This window comes from Rhea americana, unplaced genomic scaffold (genome assembly GCF_003343005.1).
Source record: "Rhea americana isolate MKP2758 unplaced genomic scaffold, rheAme1 scaffold_29, whole genome shotgun sequence".
NCBI lineage: Eukaryota > Metazoa > Chordata > Aves > Rheiformes > Rheidae > Rhea > Rhea americana.
Window position 1 is genome coordinate 6,840,071 of NW_028186412.1, and position 13,049 is coordinate 6,853,119.

At 36.6% G+C, this 13,049-nt stretch overlaps 1 protein-coding gene across 1 annotated transcript in view; it reads left to right on the forward strand.

Moving 5' to 3' along the window:
* The window catches only part of RNF17 (ring finger protein 17), a 52,978-nt gene that overhangs the window by 15,984 nt on the left and 23,945 nt on the right, over nt 1-13,049 (forward strand). Inside the window, exons 12-19 of the mRNA XM_085309115.1 lie at nt 2,281-2,358; nt 5,127-5,288; nt 6,527-6,716; nt 7,123-7,294; nt 8,585-8,775; nt 9,877-10,015; nt 10,422-10,575; nt 11,893-12,008. Of these exons, the coding sequence (XP_085165241.1) occupies nt 2,281-2,358; nt 5,127-5,288; nt 6,527-6,716; nt 7,123-7,294; nt 8,585-8,775; nt 9,877-10,015; nt 10,422-10,575; nt 11,893-12,008 (1,202 nt within the window). The remainder of the gene's footprint in view (nt 1-2,280; nt 2,359-5,126; nt 5,289-6,526; nt 6,717-7,122; nt 7,295-8,584; nt 8,776-9,876; nt 10,016-10,421; nt 10,576-11,892; nt 12,009-13,049) is intronic.

Consider the following 13,049-nt stretch of genomic DNA (forward strand, 5'->3'; position numbering starts at 1 on the left):
GAGGGTTGGACTAGAGGATCTCCAGAGGTCCCTTCCAACCTTACCATTCTATGATTCTATTTAGCCCAAGTCTAAGGCTCTCTTCTTATTTTCAGATTGTCTTTTAGGAAATTAATCAGGTTTCCCAACCAATACCATGCTTCTGTTTTTTGAAAAACCTTTGAGTATTAGGGAGGCATGTATCATAATCATTGCTGTGCAACTGACCTTAACATCCTACGGTTTTTAATTTTTTTTGTGTGTGTGTGTGTGCTCATGCTGCCTGCAGATGTCTTGCTTACAATGCTTTCTGCTGACTCCACTATTTCAGCTTTTTGACCAAGASTAGACAAGTAATTGTTAACCATTACCATTTGTTATTCATACAATTTATTGTTGACAAGCCACGTTTCTACGAGTGCTTTTAGATATGTATGTTCCATTCTGAGTGCATACATATATATCACATGCTCAAGTTTGGAGACTTTGCCTTGACAGTGCCTGTACAGCAGATAATCTGTTTTTCCTTTTAGTCTGCATCAAGGGCATAATAGACAAAACATAGTTCCTTTCATTTGCCGTTGGTAAATGACGAAGTTCTGCTAGTAGATCATAGCTTTGACTTTATAACCACTTTTGAGACCTGATTTTCTTTACTGATCAATCTTATTGGTGGTTCAAGTTCCAATTTGTCTCCTTTGCTGCATGTTTAGATTGTACTATATTACTTGCCTGGCCAAATAAGCCTTAATTTCTGTTTCTGTTCAGGCGTGATAGCATGTCTTCTTTCTGACCACTTTGCTTGATTTTGTCAAGCTCTTCTCAATAGTCAGGAGGAACATGGCAGTATGTATGTTGGTTTTGTAAAAAGTTTGAACTTCAGGTCTCTGAAATTAGCCTAACTATTGGAGTGGCACAGACCTGGCAGGCCAAGACATCTAACCCTTGAGAAAAGGAACTAGGCTTTTAATTACAGGGACTCTACTAGATAGAGGAACAGCGCATCACCAAATACGTGCTGAGTGCAGTTCTTTCACATTCTGTGCTAGAGAAAACAGAAAAAGGCTTACTTTACATGCAAGATAAATCTGTTGGGTCAGTCTTGAATTCTAGAGCATAAGACTGTCAGGTGTAAGCTCACTGAGGATAAAAGATTCATATTCAGAAAAACAGATGCTGATGACCAAGATGACATTCTTTAAACCTAGAACTGGAAAGAGAAATTCAAGGAGAAAATGCCCTCTTTGTCATTTTTTTTTTTTGAGGCTTACCTTTCTCAACCATCCCCTTCTGAAATACACAGAAACACACTCCTCCGCAGCAGAACAGCAGTGATATGTTCAACTTATCAAACTCTGCAGAGGTTCCAGAAATACAAACATAAACTTTGTTATCTATGCACTCTGAGAAGAGTACAAGTACAATAGCAGATTTGCATGTTGACTGTCAGTTCCCTTTATCAGCTTTACTATGCCAAAGCAGGAGTGATAAAGACTCCCTGCATCGGTGTTGATACAATGCCTGTGCTCAGTTCCATTTCTGTGCATCCTTTTCTTTCTTGGGAATCTTCTCGGGATACTGTGCACCAGCAAATCTTCTTGCTTTTAATCTCAAAAGATATGTTTGTATCACTGAAGTGAACACCCACGGAAGTATTTTCCTTAAAGTGTTGTTCTTAATAAAATTAATGTCCTTGCACCTATGAGTTAAAATGGTAATACAAATAGTCAAAATTCCAGGTTGCCCAGAGAGGTTGTCAAGTCTCCTTCTCAGAAAATACTCAAAGCGTGCCTGGACGTGATCCTGTCTAATGTGCTCTGCGTGACCCTGCTTGAATGAGGACGTTGGACTAGATGATCTCCAGAGGTCCCTTCCAAGCTCAACCATTGTGTGATTCTGTGAAACTTCTCCCTTTGGAACTAGAGTATTGGTTATGTGATGTGAATTTCAGAGCTTGAGTACAGCTGTCTAAAATTATTTCAAAGCTTATTTCAAAGTCCTAGTGGACTTAATAAAACACTTTATCAGAACAAAATTTCTTCAAACTGGAGTTTAATAAAAGTTTTGCATTTGCTGAATCTTTCATTTTTTATGGTAGTTTGATAATCTTGGAATTAGCACATAGGCTGGCCATGTGTATATTTCACTGAGTGGGCATCTGTTTCAGTTGCATCAAATAAGAAAATCTTTTTCTCCTCAGTACCTTTACAAAATCCTTAATTTCTCTTCAATGTATTTGCCTAGATGTATACATACATTAACCTAACTCATTAAACTTCTTTTAAAACAATAAACAAACAGAACTTCCCACAGAGTGTCCTCAAGACGAACAGAGGAAGAAACTCTTCAAGAAGAAAGCACCTTTTGAACACAAAGCTGGTTAGTGGTTTTCCTATCTGATATAAATGATCTGGTTTGTTGTAGTAGTTGCTTGTTGCAGTTTTTGTACTTAACTAAGTCTGACTAAGATCTGATGTTGAAGAGAGCCAAGAAGCTTTTTCTTTTCTAAGAAACTGTTAAGGAAGACACTGAAATTAGTTGAGAGAGGTGGACACATACATTAGGGTTCTAGTTGGGATCAGGAATGCATTATGAAGCAGATAGCATGCTTTTGCTCACCTGTAAGAGCAATTTTGGGACATGTGAACTGAGTTCCTTCTAGGTAAAATGAGTCTGGGAGGTGCTTATAGTGTGGATGTCATTCTTGATACCAGCTCTGTTGCTCTGTAAATCCACTCGCTGTTGTACGCTCCTTGCTAACATAGGCACAGTCTTTAAGATTTGCCACAATACCACTTAGTTTGAAGCTGCAATACAGAAGTCCCAAGCAACTTCACAAAGCTTGACATTTGTAGTGTTTCTCAGCAGCTGGTAAATATTTGACCTAATAATATTAGTGCTGTCTCTGACCAGTGCAACTCATTTTATAGGTCAGTAATTTATATACTGAATTTTGAAGTGCTGTATTGTTCTCCGTCCCTCCCTGTTTGAGATCCTGAATTACAAGTAAAGAGACATGTATGAAAAAGAGAGCATGATTTGAGGAAGTAAGTTATTTCCTCCACAGATTCCATAGGCACAATTTGTGCAGTGCTTTGAACAGCTATTCATTGGTAAGTGTGGTAATAGTAATAAAAGTTGAAAAGCAGAAATTGCAGTATTTTGGAAAAAAGAAACTGACCTAAGAAGCTGAGAGAGGAAGAAGTAGATACAGAAAATACTGCTGCAAAAATGTGCCTTACTGTAGGAAGCAATATTAGCAGAGAAGAGAGATCAAGGAAATCACATTTCTCTGTTTTATTGCCTCAACATAATACAAATGCGCTCTCCCTTCTCCCCTGTCAATTTCCTCTCCTGTAACTTGAGAATGTATTGGTCATTCTTAATGAATATTTGATAGGAATGAATACTTGATAAGAGTATTAAGGGATTCAAACACTTCATGTTTGTAGTGAGTTCTYTGGAAATAAGCAGCAGAGAATTTCTCTTAACACCTACACTGAAGTGAAGCCTTAGTGTGCACTCGCTTGTTATTAGACATCAGAGAATTCACACAGAGAGGTCTCATAAATAACAAAGCTTTGTGTTGTCTGAGCCTGTCTGGGCAGTTAAGTAAGTCTCCCTCATATATACATTAAGAAAATAAGATCTTAGAGGTTAAATGATCATAGAGTGGTCATGATTCATAGAATGATCATGCTATGAATATGTTTTAGCATACTGCTGAAGAACACATTTTATTGAATATTAGATCTTTTTGGATTATGGAAACTGTAATTCGAAGTATGATAGAACAAGTCTTTCATTCACTCCCCCTAGCAGGGTTAGTTATCAAACAAATACACTTTTTGATAAATCTTCCAAATCCTTTTCAGGCATTTGTGGTTTGTTGTGGGGGAGGCGCTGGAAGGGTGGAGGTTACTTGAAGGAACATACTTGTACTGCCTAAATGTGWACAATCGACTGCAGCCGTTTCTCCTGGATCCCTGCGGTTCTAGTGATTCAGAACTGCCACAGCTCCTGTCACTGTCTCTTGTGCTGGAAATACCAGACTCCACTGATCTACTGAAGAAGCTGTTAATATATGCTTATCTTAGTTTACTTAAGACAGACTAGCTGAATCAGCAGATCATTGGAGATGGTGACCTCCAGCAGGGGTGAGCAAGAAGAGTTTGTGTACCTGGAGCTTAAATCTTACAAGTAATTCAGACTTACTCAGACCATGTCTTAACCACTGGAGATGCCTAAGAATAATTTTAATCTCTGTTTTGGGTACTGAATTTCCTAAGCTTCCAAGCACAGTCCTGTGTATATACTCAGAACATCCTGAATGCAAAATTCTTACGCCATCTCTTACCTGTGATCAGTGATAGTTTAGAGACAGACACAGAGAGGATTAAGCTGTAGGATGCTGCGGATCTGTCTGTTAGCTGTGCCCAGATCAGTCATTTACATGACAGGGGTTCTAGTACAGATTGCAGCTGCTTTGCAGTGGTGATGCTGTCCATTCTTTGCAGAAAGTTTCGTGGTTTAAAATACTCTTGTAGGAATTGACACACTGGGCTTCTGAATCCTGGCCCATCCACCACCTTTGGTGACTAGCTTCAAAAGAGGACCCCCACATTTTGGATCCCTAATCAAGGGAGGTACCTATAGTATAAATAATACGGATGGTTAGTCAAAAATATATTTTTATCAAGGGTTGTCTGTTGGCTAGCTTTTGAATGTTCATTGATCTTCATGCAGTAGTACTGAATAACTATACAAAACTGCTTTTGATTCCTACTCTTGAAGGTAGATGTCCTTCTTAGGCTCTCTAATTCACTTAATTGCTTCTCTGCTGAAGTAGAATATAAGGATTGAATTGCTTACCTTAGTTCAGGAGCCTACTTTGTAGGCAGTGAACTTTTTTTTTGTAAGGTGGCTAAAGGGGGGTAGATCTTGCTCTTTCCTCAAAAGAGAGGACTTGGAGAAGTGAACATAATTAGTTTGAAATAAGCATGAGCAGGCTGCTGTGAGATGATTGTATTTGATAAAGAGAAATGTCATCATGACTGATGCAACACAAACCTAATCATATATGTATATAAAAATAGTATCTATTGGTGTCATTTATACTGTGTTTAACATATGTTTATCTTGTTCAGGCTCGACAGAACTCGTGTTTGTAAGCCATGTTGTAAATCCATGTCACTTCTATATTCGGAGATATTCACAGAAGAAAATAGCAGTTTTTTTGGAGAAGAAACTGAAAAACTTTTGTCGTAGTATGAGTTCTTACCTTTCGCCTTCAGATGTTCTGGAATTAGGTAAGTTAGTCGTTTCTAAAGAATTACATCCGCTTAAAATACTATCTTGCAGTATTTCTTCCTTGGTACTTRCTTCTAGAAGGTTTTTAGAAAACTCATTAAAAATAATGTAATAGTCTGAATAGACAGTAAAGTTCAATATTACTTTGGAATGTGTCAGTAGATTTATTCTAGTAATACATTTTTTGTAAAGTTTGAAGACTAAGTTTGAGCTAGGGTGTGTTATACAGAAGTGGGGAACTTGTGGAATATTTAGCTCTAAATGTGTTGATGTTGGGGTGGTTTTGTACCAGGTAGGTGCTGGTTCTTTCTGGATCCTAGTAAGAGATAATACCCACTCAAATCTTTACACATAATACGATGCTTAATCAGAATTCAGAGACGGGAGTGGAATACAAGATGAGCAACTAAAATCTTGTGTTTTTTCTGATTGTGGGAACCTCTAGATGATGCAGAATTGGATAGACCTCTCAATCAGGACATCGTGAGCTGTGTAGATTCTGTCTTTGATGAGTTTCACCAGCATTTTGGGCTTTAGAGTTCTTACAGGTTTTTCTTAGAGTAAAACAACTGTATTCATTCATACTGTCAAGGAAAATGATGTTCACAAGAGAACATGGTGCTTCACTTTTAGATGAAGATTAGGATGCAGGTGGTATAATCACCAGTGCCAAGTAGGAGCTGCCTGCAGGTTCCACTGTTACAGTTAGTTGGCCAACTGGCCAACTTTGTCCTGCAGCCAAGGGATATGTGCAACACAGTGCAGGCCTGTGCCTGCTCAAGTCAGCTTTTCTGTGAATTGCTAAATCTTCAGTGTACAATAGTTTTCCCAGTTAGGACCACTGCAGAGATCTTAAGACTTTTTTTCATAAAGGATTTCTTTTTTTTTTTATGTGAACTTGACTGAACTATTTGCAAATAAAATAGGCTTTCATGGTCATGAGTTTGGGTGTTCCAGTAATAGATATAAGAAGTTTATCAGAAATAATTCTTCGTGCAAGCCAACCACCTCCTAGGTATATAGACATTGTGTAAATTAGTGTGGGAAGAAAACTTATATTGGCTATCAAGACAAGATTTTTAATGTCTTTGTATGTTTATTTTAGAGGTAGCATTCTTCTACCTCTGCAAAGGAGTGGAAGCAGTAGACCATTACATAGAACTGTAATAGCAATACATACAATGCAGGATATCTATAAATTCTGCATTTAGTCCATTTTTCATTTGCTTTTCTATAGGTGCTAGAACTTTCATTAAGAGTAAAGAAACTGGAATGTGGTGCCGTGGAACTATCACTGAACTAGTTCCCCTAAAAAGTAAAAATGTGAGGAAGCCTTATGGTCCAGTAAGATACAAAGTTTGTGATATTGCAGTGATGGAAGTATTCCTGATAGATTTTGGGAGTTCTGAAGTTCTGATTTTTTCAAGGTACGTTTACAGAGAGTGTTGTTTGTCTGCAGTTGTTGTCCTTTGACTGTAGTTTCTCAAGAGGATCTCTCTTAACAAACAGATCCTTAATCAGTAAATAAGCTTCATGCAAGCTGATAACAGATATCCAAATGAAACTAGTAATCTTTGCATAACATGTCTCAGAAAAAGTGGAGCTCATGTAAATACACAAAAGAACTGATCTTTATATGTTAAAATGTTAAACTTGTGTTGCAGAAAGAGAATGTGCAAGTCCTGAGTGTTTAAGAACAAAAAGTATGTTTTACTCAGGCACTGAACGTTTAGATCTGTTTTAATCTCATAGCATTATGCCAACTTATTTTTGGTTTGGTTTGCTCTTCTTTCAAAATAATACTGTTTTTTTTTTTTTTTTAATTCCCACTAGCAATAGATACGTTCCTGTTGAAAGGCATGAAACAGCTACTTTGCAAATTATTGACACAGATGACGTTTGTTTGTTTGTAAGAAAGCCTGATCAGTATATTGAGGCACAACTTGCAACTATTCCTCCTTTAGCAGTACTGTGTTCATTAAAAGATATTGTTCCCAAAAATGCAGTAAGTAAAAGCTGTTCTTGCTATTTCTTGAGGTTTTTCTGCTGAGAATGTATGTTAGAGAATTTAAATGATCTTCTCATATAAACAGAAAAGCCCCAAGAGGAATAAAGAGTGTATACAAATATATTAAGTATTTATATTAAACATAACTATAAAGCAAACAAGCTTACAGACATCTGTCTTTTAAAAAGCCTCTGTGTCTGTAGTGATACGTTGCAGCTTTAAATCTCATTACTTATTTGTAGAGATATCCTTTTGTCAAGTTTAAAAATAAATGAATAGAACTGAAATTCTTATTTTATAGCTGTCTGATAGCTTCATGCAAATAGTAACTCTCAAAAATAATCCACATGGAGAAGTACGGGCTTTAGTTATTCAGGGAGCCTGTTGGGGTTGTCCTTTATTGCTTAAAATCTTCTGCATTATAAAGTGTCATTTGTTTTCTTCTGGTATAAAACCAAATTAGAAACTTTCAGCTTTCATTCCCCTAGGAAAGAACATAAATTGCAGCTTTTTTCTTCAGTGTTCGCTCTTATTTATTGGGTTATTTTTATTTTTGCAGCATTCACAAGGGAATGTGTATGTCCAACACAGCTGTGTATTTCTGACAATATAACTGCTGGTGTCTTTTACCAGGCTGAGATTATCTGAAATAGTTTTAAATAGGACAGATCTGGAACAAGCTTCACAAATGTGGATAAAATGTATTGCCTTGTGGGCTTGGATCTTCAAACCTAAAAGACACAGATTTGAAGTACCAAATGAGAAATGCGTTCATTTGATTCAAGAGAATTAAGTTTAGACAAACTATTTCAAGGTAGATAAAATGGCACAAAGGATGTTGTGGAGAGGGGGAATGTGTAAGTCAAGTGAACAGCTATAGCATGTTGTACATTTGTTGCAAGATACAAAAAGAAAAGAATGAGCTCTCATACAGCTTAGGAAAGCAAAAATGTAAGTAGTGAGTTAAAACTGCGTGTGACAGCTCTAGTCTGTCTATCAGGAAAATCAGAAATGTTGAGTTGAATGAATGGTACAAATTACAGCCCTTTGCTCTGTCTCAGTTTTATGCAGTTAAAAACACTTACAAATTCATCACAAAGAATAATGTCTTGTGCTGTCAAGGCTATAGACTAGGCAGTCTTACTACATCTCATAAATGGGTTCAGAATTTCGTCTGTACAGGTGCATATGTACTCACCTCCTTGATCCCCTCCACTCGTCCCTGATTTAGAAGTCCCAGACATCTTGAATAACTTTTTTTTTTTTTTTTTTGCCTACTTAAAACAGAGTGAAGGTTGGAGACAGGAAGCAAAGACAGAATTTTTAAAAATGGTAAATAATAAAGTTGTTTTAATGAGCATATTTAGAGAAGAGGATGGGGTGCTCATTGTGGATCTAAAAAAACCTCCATTTAACAAAATAAGCAACAACATGCCAGTGTCTCTCAAGGATGCATTAGTTTTTTTAGACTTGGCAAGGTATGTGTTTTCCTTCAGTTCATGCTCTTACACCATCAATGATAATTGCATAATACTTCTAAAATGAAGATGTTTACCAAACAAATTATTTTTGCAGTGGTTGAGGTTAATAAATCTTCAGCAGTATCTGAACCTAACTTCTTACACCTTTGCTAATGAACATTGTTGCATATTCATTTTCACTACTAAGGGCTTTATTTGGATAATGGATCTTAACTCATYTTAGAAAATGACAAAAATTAAGTTCCTGTATAGATTTGGTGAGATTAATGGCAAGGGGATGAAAGGAGAAACTATTAGTGCCCCTCACTGACAGAAAAGCATTGCAAAAATCAACCTTTATCTTTTTGATTTGGCTGGTGACAGCCTGGCTAGTCAGCACGTGTGGCTTTCATCTAGCCACACAATATAATGCATGTAGCTCAACAAATAGCTAAAGATAGGGCATAAGGGGAGCTAGCTTGTTGTTGCCATCATGACAGGAGAGAGCTGCTCTGTAGGGGCCAGTAGAGGTCTGTAGGCAGGAGATAGAGAGGAACATGAGTGTTAGATTTGGTATTTGGATGCGGTGGTCTGGTACAYAAATATCTAGGAAATTGGAATACATTCTGCTGTACGAAGAATAACTTACTTGTTCATATTTGTGAATATTTACTCATCTTGAAGAGATCAGTGACAAGTAATTAATTTTTTATTCTTACCTACATTCTTCTAGTAATTGCTTTTATTTTCTCATAAGTGAAGGAAGGGAAATCTCAAAATAGTTTTGTCAATGAATATGTTCTTCTGCTTGAATTTTTTTAAAAAATTTAAATGTACAATACTGCTTTCCAAATGACAAAATCTGTTTTAAGGCCAGCTGCTGTATTACATTTGTGGAGGAAGAAGCACTAAGGTAGAGAAAAAAGGCTGCACAGACTGCAAGAAGAGAAGTTCAAACTATTCATACAAATATGGATGATATTTTTCATAGACCATTCTGTATTTTTCATAGACCATTCTGTATTTTTAATGGGAGATTTCTCAATCTGGATATAAAAGGCTTCTTGCTTAGTTAATTTTGAACAGAATTTATTCAAAATCCCTTTTTGTTTGCTTTAGATTTAGATCGCAGCTTCCCAGTGAATTAGAAGATAATGTAGTCTTGCAATATAGTCCGCCTAAAATACCACAAGAAACAGAAGAAGTCTCCATTGTAGTTTGTCATATTAATAGTCCTAGTGATTTCTATCTCCAATTGGTAAGTTTAGAAATAAGTTTCATTTAAAATATTTGTACAGAGTTTATTTAAATATTGGAACTATTTAGAATCCACCTTAAATGACCTCAAATTTCCATTAATTCTACCAAAATTCTAAAAAGTTAACTTTCTGGTCACTCTTCTGTTACATGTTTAATGGCTATATGCGTACAGAAAGTCTTACTGTTTAGTGTGATGACTGAACAGGACAATATTAAAAAATTCTTCAGTTCTTTAATTTACTTCGCATTTTCATAACCACCGTTTAATTTGGGAGGATGACGAGGAAATGCACTAGTAGATAAAACATCCATTAAAAAAAAAATCTGAATTTTCATTTTTTATAATGATGTTCTTAGCCTAATGCATGTATGTATTACAGGAGGTTTTGTTTTTCTTATTTTAGATGGATAGCCTAGACTTTTTAGCTCTTCCGAAGAAAATAGAGGAGATATACAAACATGAGGATAGGGAAAATTTGGAGATTGACTGCCCAGTTGAAGGGCAAGCCTGTATTGCAAAATACAAAGATGGAATTTGGTGCAGAGCACAGATTATAGGTGAAGTATTTGGGTTTTTGTTTTTCTCCCCACTGTAAAATACTGGGTTTTCTTTTCCACTGTAATGCTAAATTTCAAAATTAGAAATGACTCTGTATCAGAGTCACACAATGGATATGAATAATAACAAATTGTGATTATTTCTATAGGGAACTTCTATACCAACAAGTGGCTTGATAAATTTCATTGTGCTGGTGCATGTTACATACTCTTCCTTTGCTATTTATGGAGTGTTTTATATATACTTTTTAAGAATTAAGGAGTTGCAGTACATGTCACTTTTTTATATTCCATTATGTAATTACTGTTAACAGTATTATTTCATGGAATCATAGAATCAGTAAGGTTGGAAGGGACCTCTGGAGATCACCTAGTCCAACATCCCTGCTCAGCAGGATCTCCTAGAGCATGTTAGACAGGGTTGCATCCAGGTGGGCCTTGAAGATCTCCAGAGAAGGAGACTCCACCACCTCTCTGGGCAACCTGKKCCAGTGCTCCGTCACTCTCACAGGGAAGAAATTCCCCCTCACGGTCAGGTGGAACTTCCTGTGCTTCAATTTCTGCCCATTGCCTCTTGTMCTGTCACACGGGACAACTGAGAAGAGTTTGTCCYCRTCCCCTTGACACCCTCCCTTCAGGTACTTGTACACATTGATCAGATCCCCCCTCAGTCTTCTCTTCCCCAGGCTGAAGAGGCCCAGCTCTCGCAGCCGTTCCTCATAGGGCAGATGCTCCAGCCCTCTGGTCATCCTCGTAGCCAAAGCACCCACGACCCGTCCCTGGGGGGGCTTGAACCACTGACCTCTCGGTTAACAGCCGAACACGCTTTCACTTACTACAAYTTCAGTGTTCAAATCTGATCCTCTTCTACACAGTTTACGCTTAGAGATTGAATATAGAAGACAAACAAAACGCCCACAGCACTAAAGTTCTGGGGACAGTTTTTTTTAAAACACCATTAGAGCTTTAATTAAGTTGTCATTATGAGTAGTGTGGTGTATTTAACAAGCCTATATATATACTTGACATGTATTTAACATACCAGTGTGTGTCTCATAAAATTAAAAGATGGTAGTGGACCAAAATGTTAACTCTATCATTTCAGGAATCTTACAGRTCTGGCTTTTAAAGACTATAGTTTTAAACTGAGATACAAAATATTTCAAAATGTGACATTTCATGCTTATAGGATGTAGATGTGGATTTTGCTTTGAAACTGACAGTTTTATCCAATTTTTGTATTTGTATCCAATATTTATTTTCTGTTTTAGTAACTTAAAAGTTTATCTAATGTTATGGTTTATGTCTGTCTTGAAGGGCTGCCGAGTCATCGGGAAGTTATAGTAAAATATGTTGACTTTGGCAATGTTGCTAAGATAAGTCTTAAAGACATATGCAAAGTAAAAAAGGAATTTCTGAGCTTTCCGGAAAAGGTGAGTTAATGCTTTCCCATAATAAATAGACTTTCAAAAGAGGGAAGGGGAAAGAGGATTGTGCACATTCTGAAGTAAATAAAAAGCTAAGCAAGTAAAAGGTTATTACAATTTCTTTTCAAATGAGTTTATGATGAGACATCTGAAATGTGTTACGGGTRCAAGCTGAAAACGTCTTCATGAGGTTGCTTGGCTTTGAATGAAACCTAGAGTTTACCTTGGGTTTTAGTGTGTTTTTTTTAATACCTTTTCCTACTCCGTAGATAGCCCAACTAATTTTTACATTCTTTAGCTTTCATACAGTGATCGAATAATGCTCTTGGAGTCTCTTTTTTTTTGTTTTGTTTTTTGTGGAGTTTAAGGGATTTAGGATGTGGGGTTTTCTTAACATTACATCTTGTAGAAGTGTTTTTGACAAGGGGCAAATCTGAATGGGAAAGGAAAAGGYAAAATATTTTTTTTCATCGAATAAAAATGCACCTAAGCAGAAAAAGAATTTTTCTTCAGCTGTTCAGTAGATGATTCTAGTTGCCAACTATAATTACACTAAACTGAAAAACTTCGTGTGTCAATTTTTTTTAAGCCTATAGACACCAAGAACAGTGATTATTTGAACTACGGTTAACCAATGCCAGTTACTGGGAAAAGAATTCAGTTGCTTACATTTTGAACAAATTTTGCTGGGGAAAGTTTCAGCCAAAATCATTCAGCTGTTTTTGACAGCATGGGAGAGGAAACGCTCCAATATGGTAGAGTTCTTGCAGTTGCACTGTTTTGATGATTCCTATCAGAGTGTTTAATAAAGAAGGGTATTGACTTAGTATGCATTATCTCATTGTTCCAGTTGGTTGCGTATTATTGGTCAAACACATATCCTCAGAAAAATCTATTAGGAGTTTGTCAGCCATGGTCAGCAATTCATTTAAAACAAGAACTTTCTTTTTTAATCTTCGTTTCAAAGTGCTTAATTTTGTCTGATTTCCTGTGTGTTGTTTTTCCATGTATCCTAATAAATGAATACCTTTCCAAACTTTCTGAAGG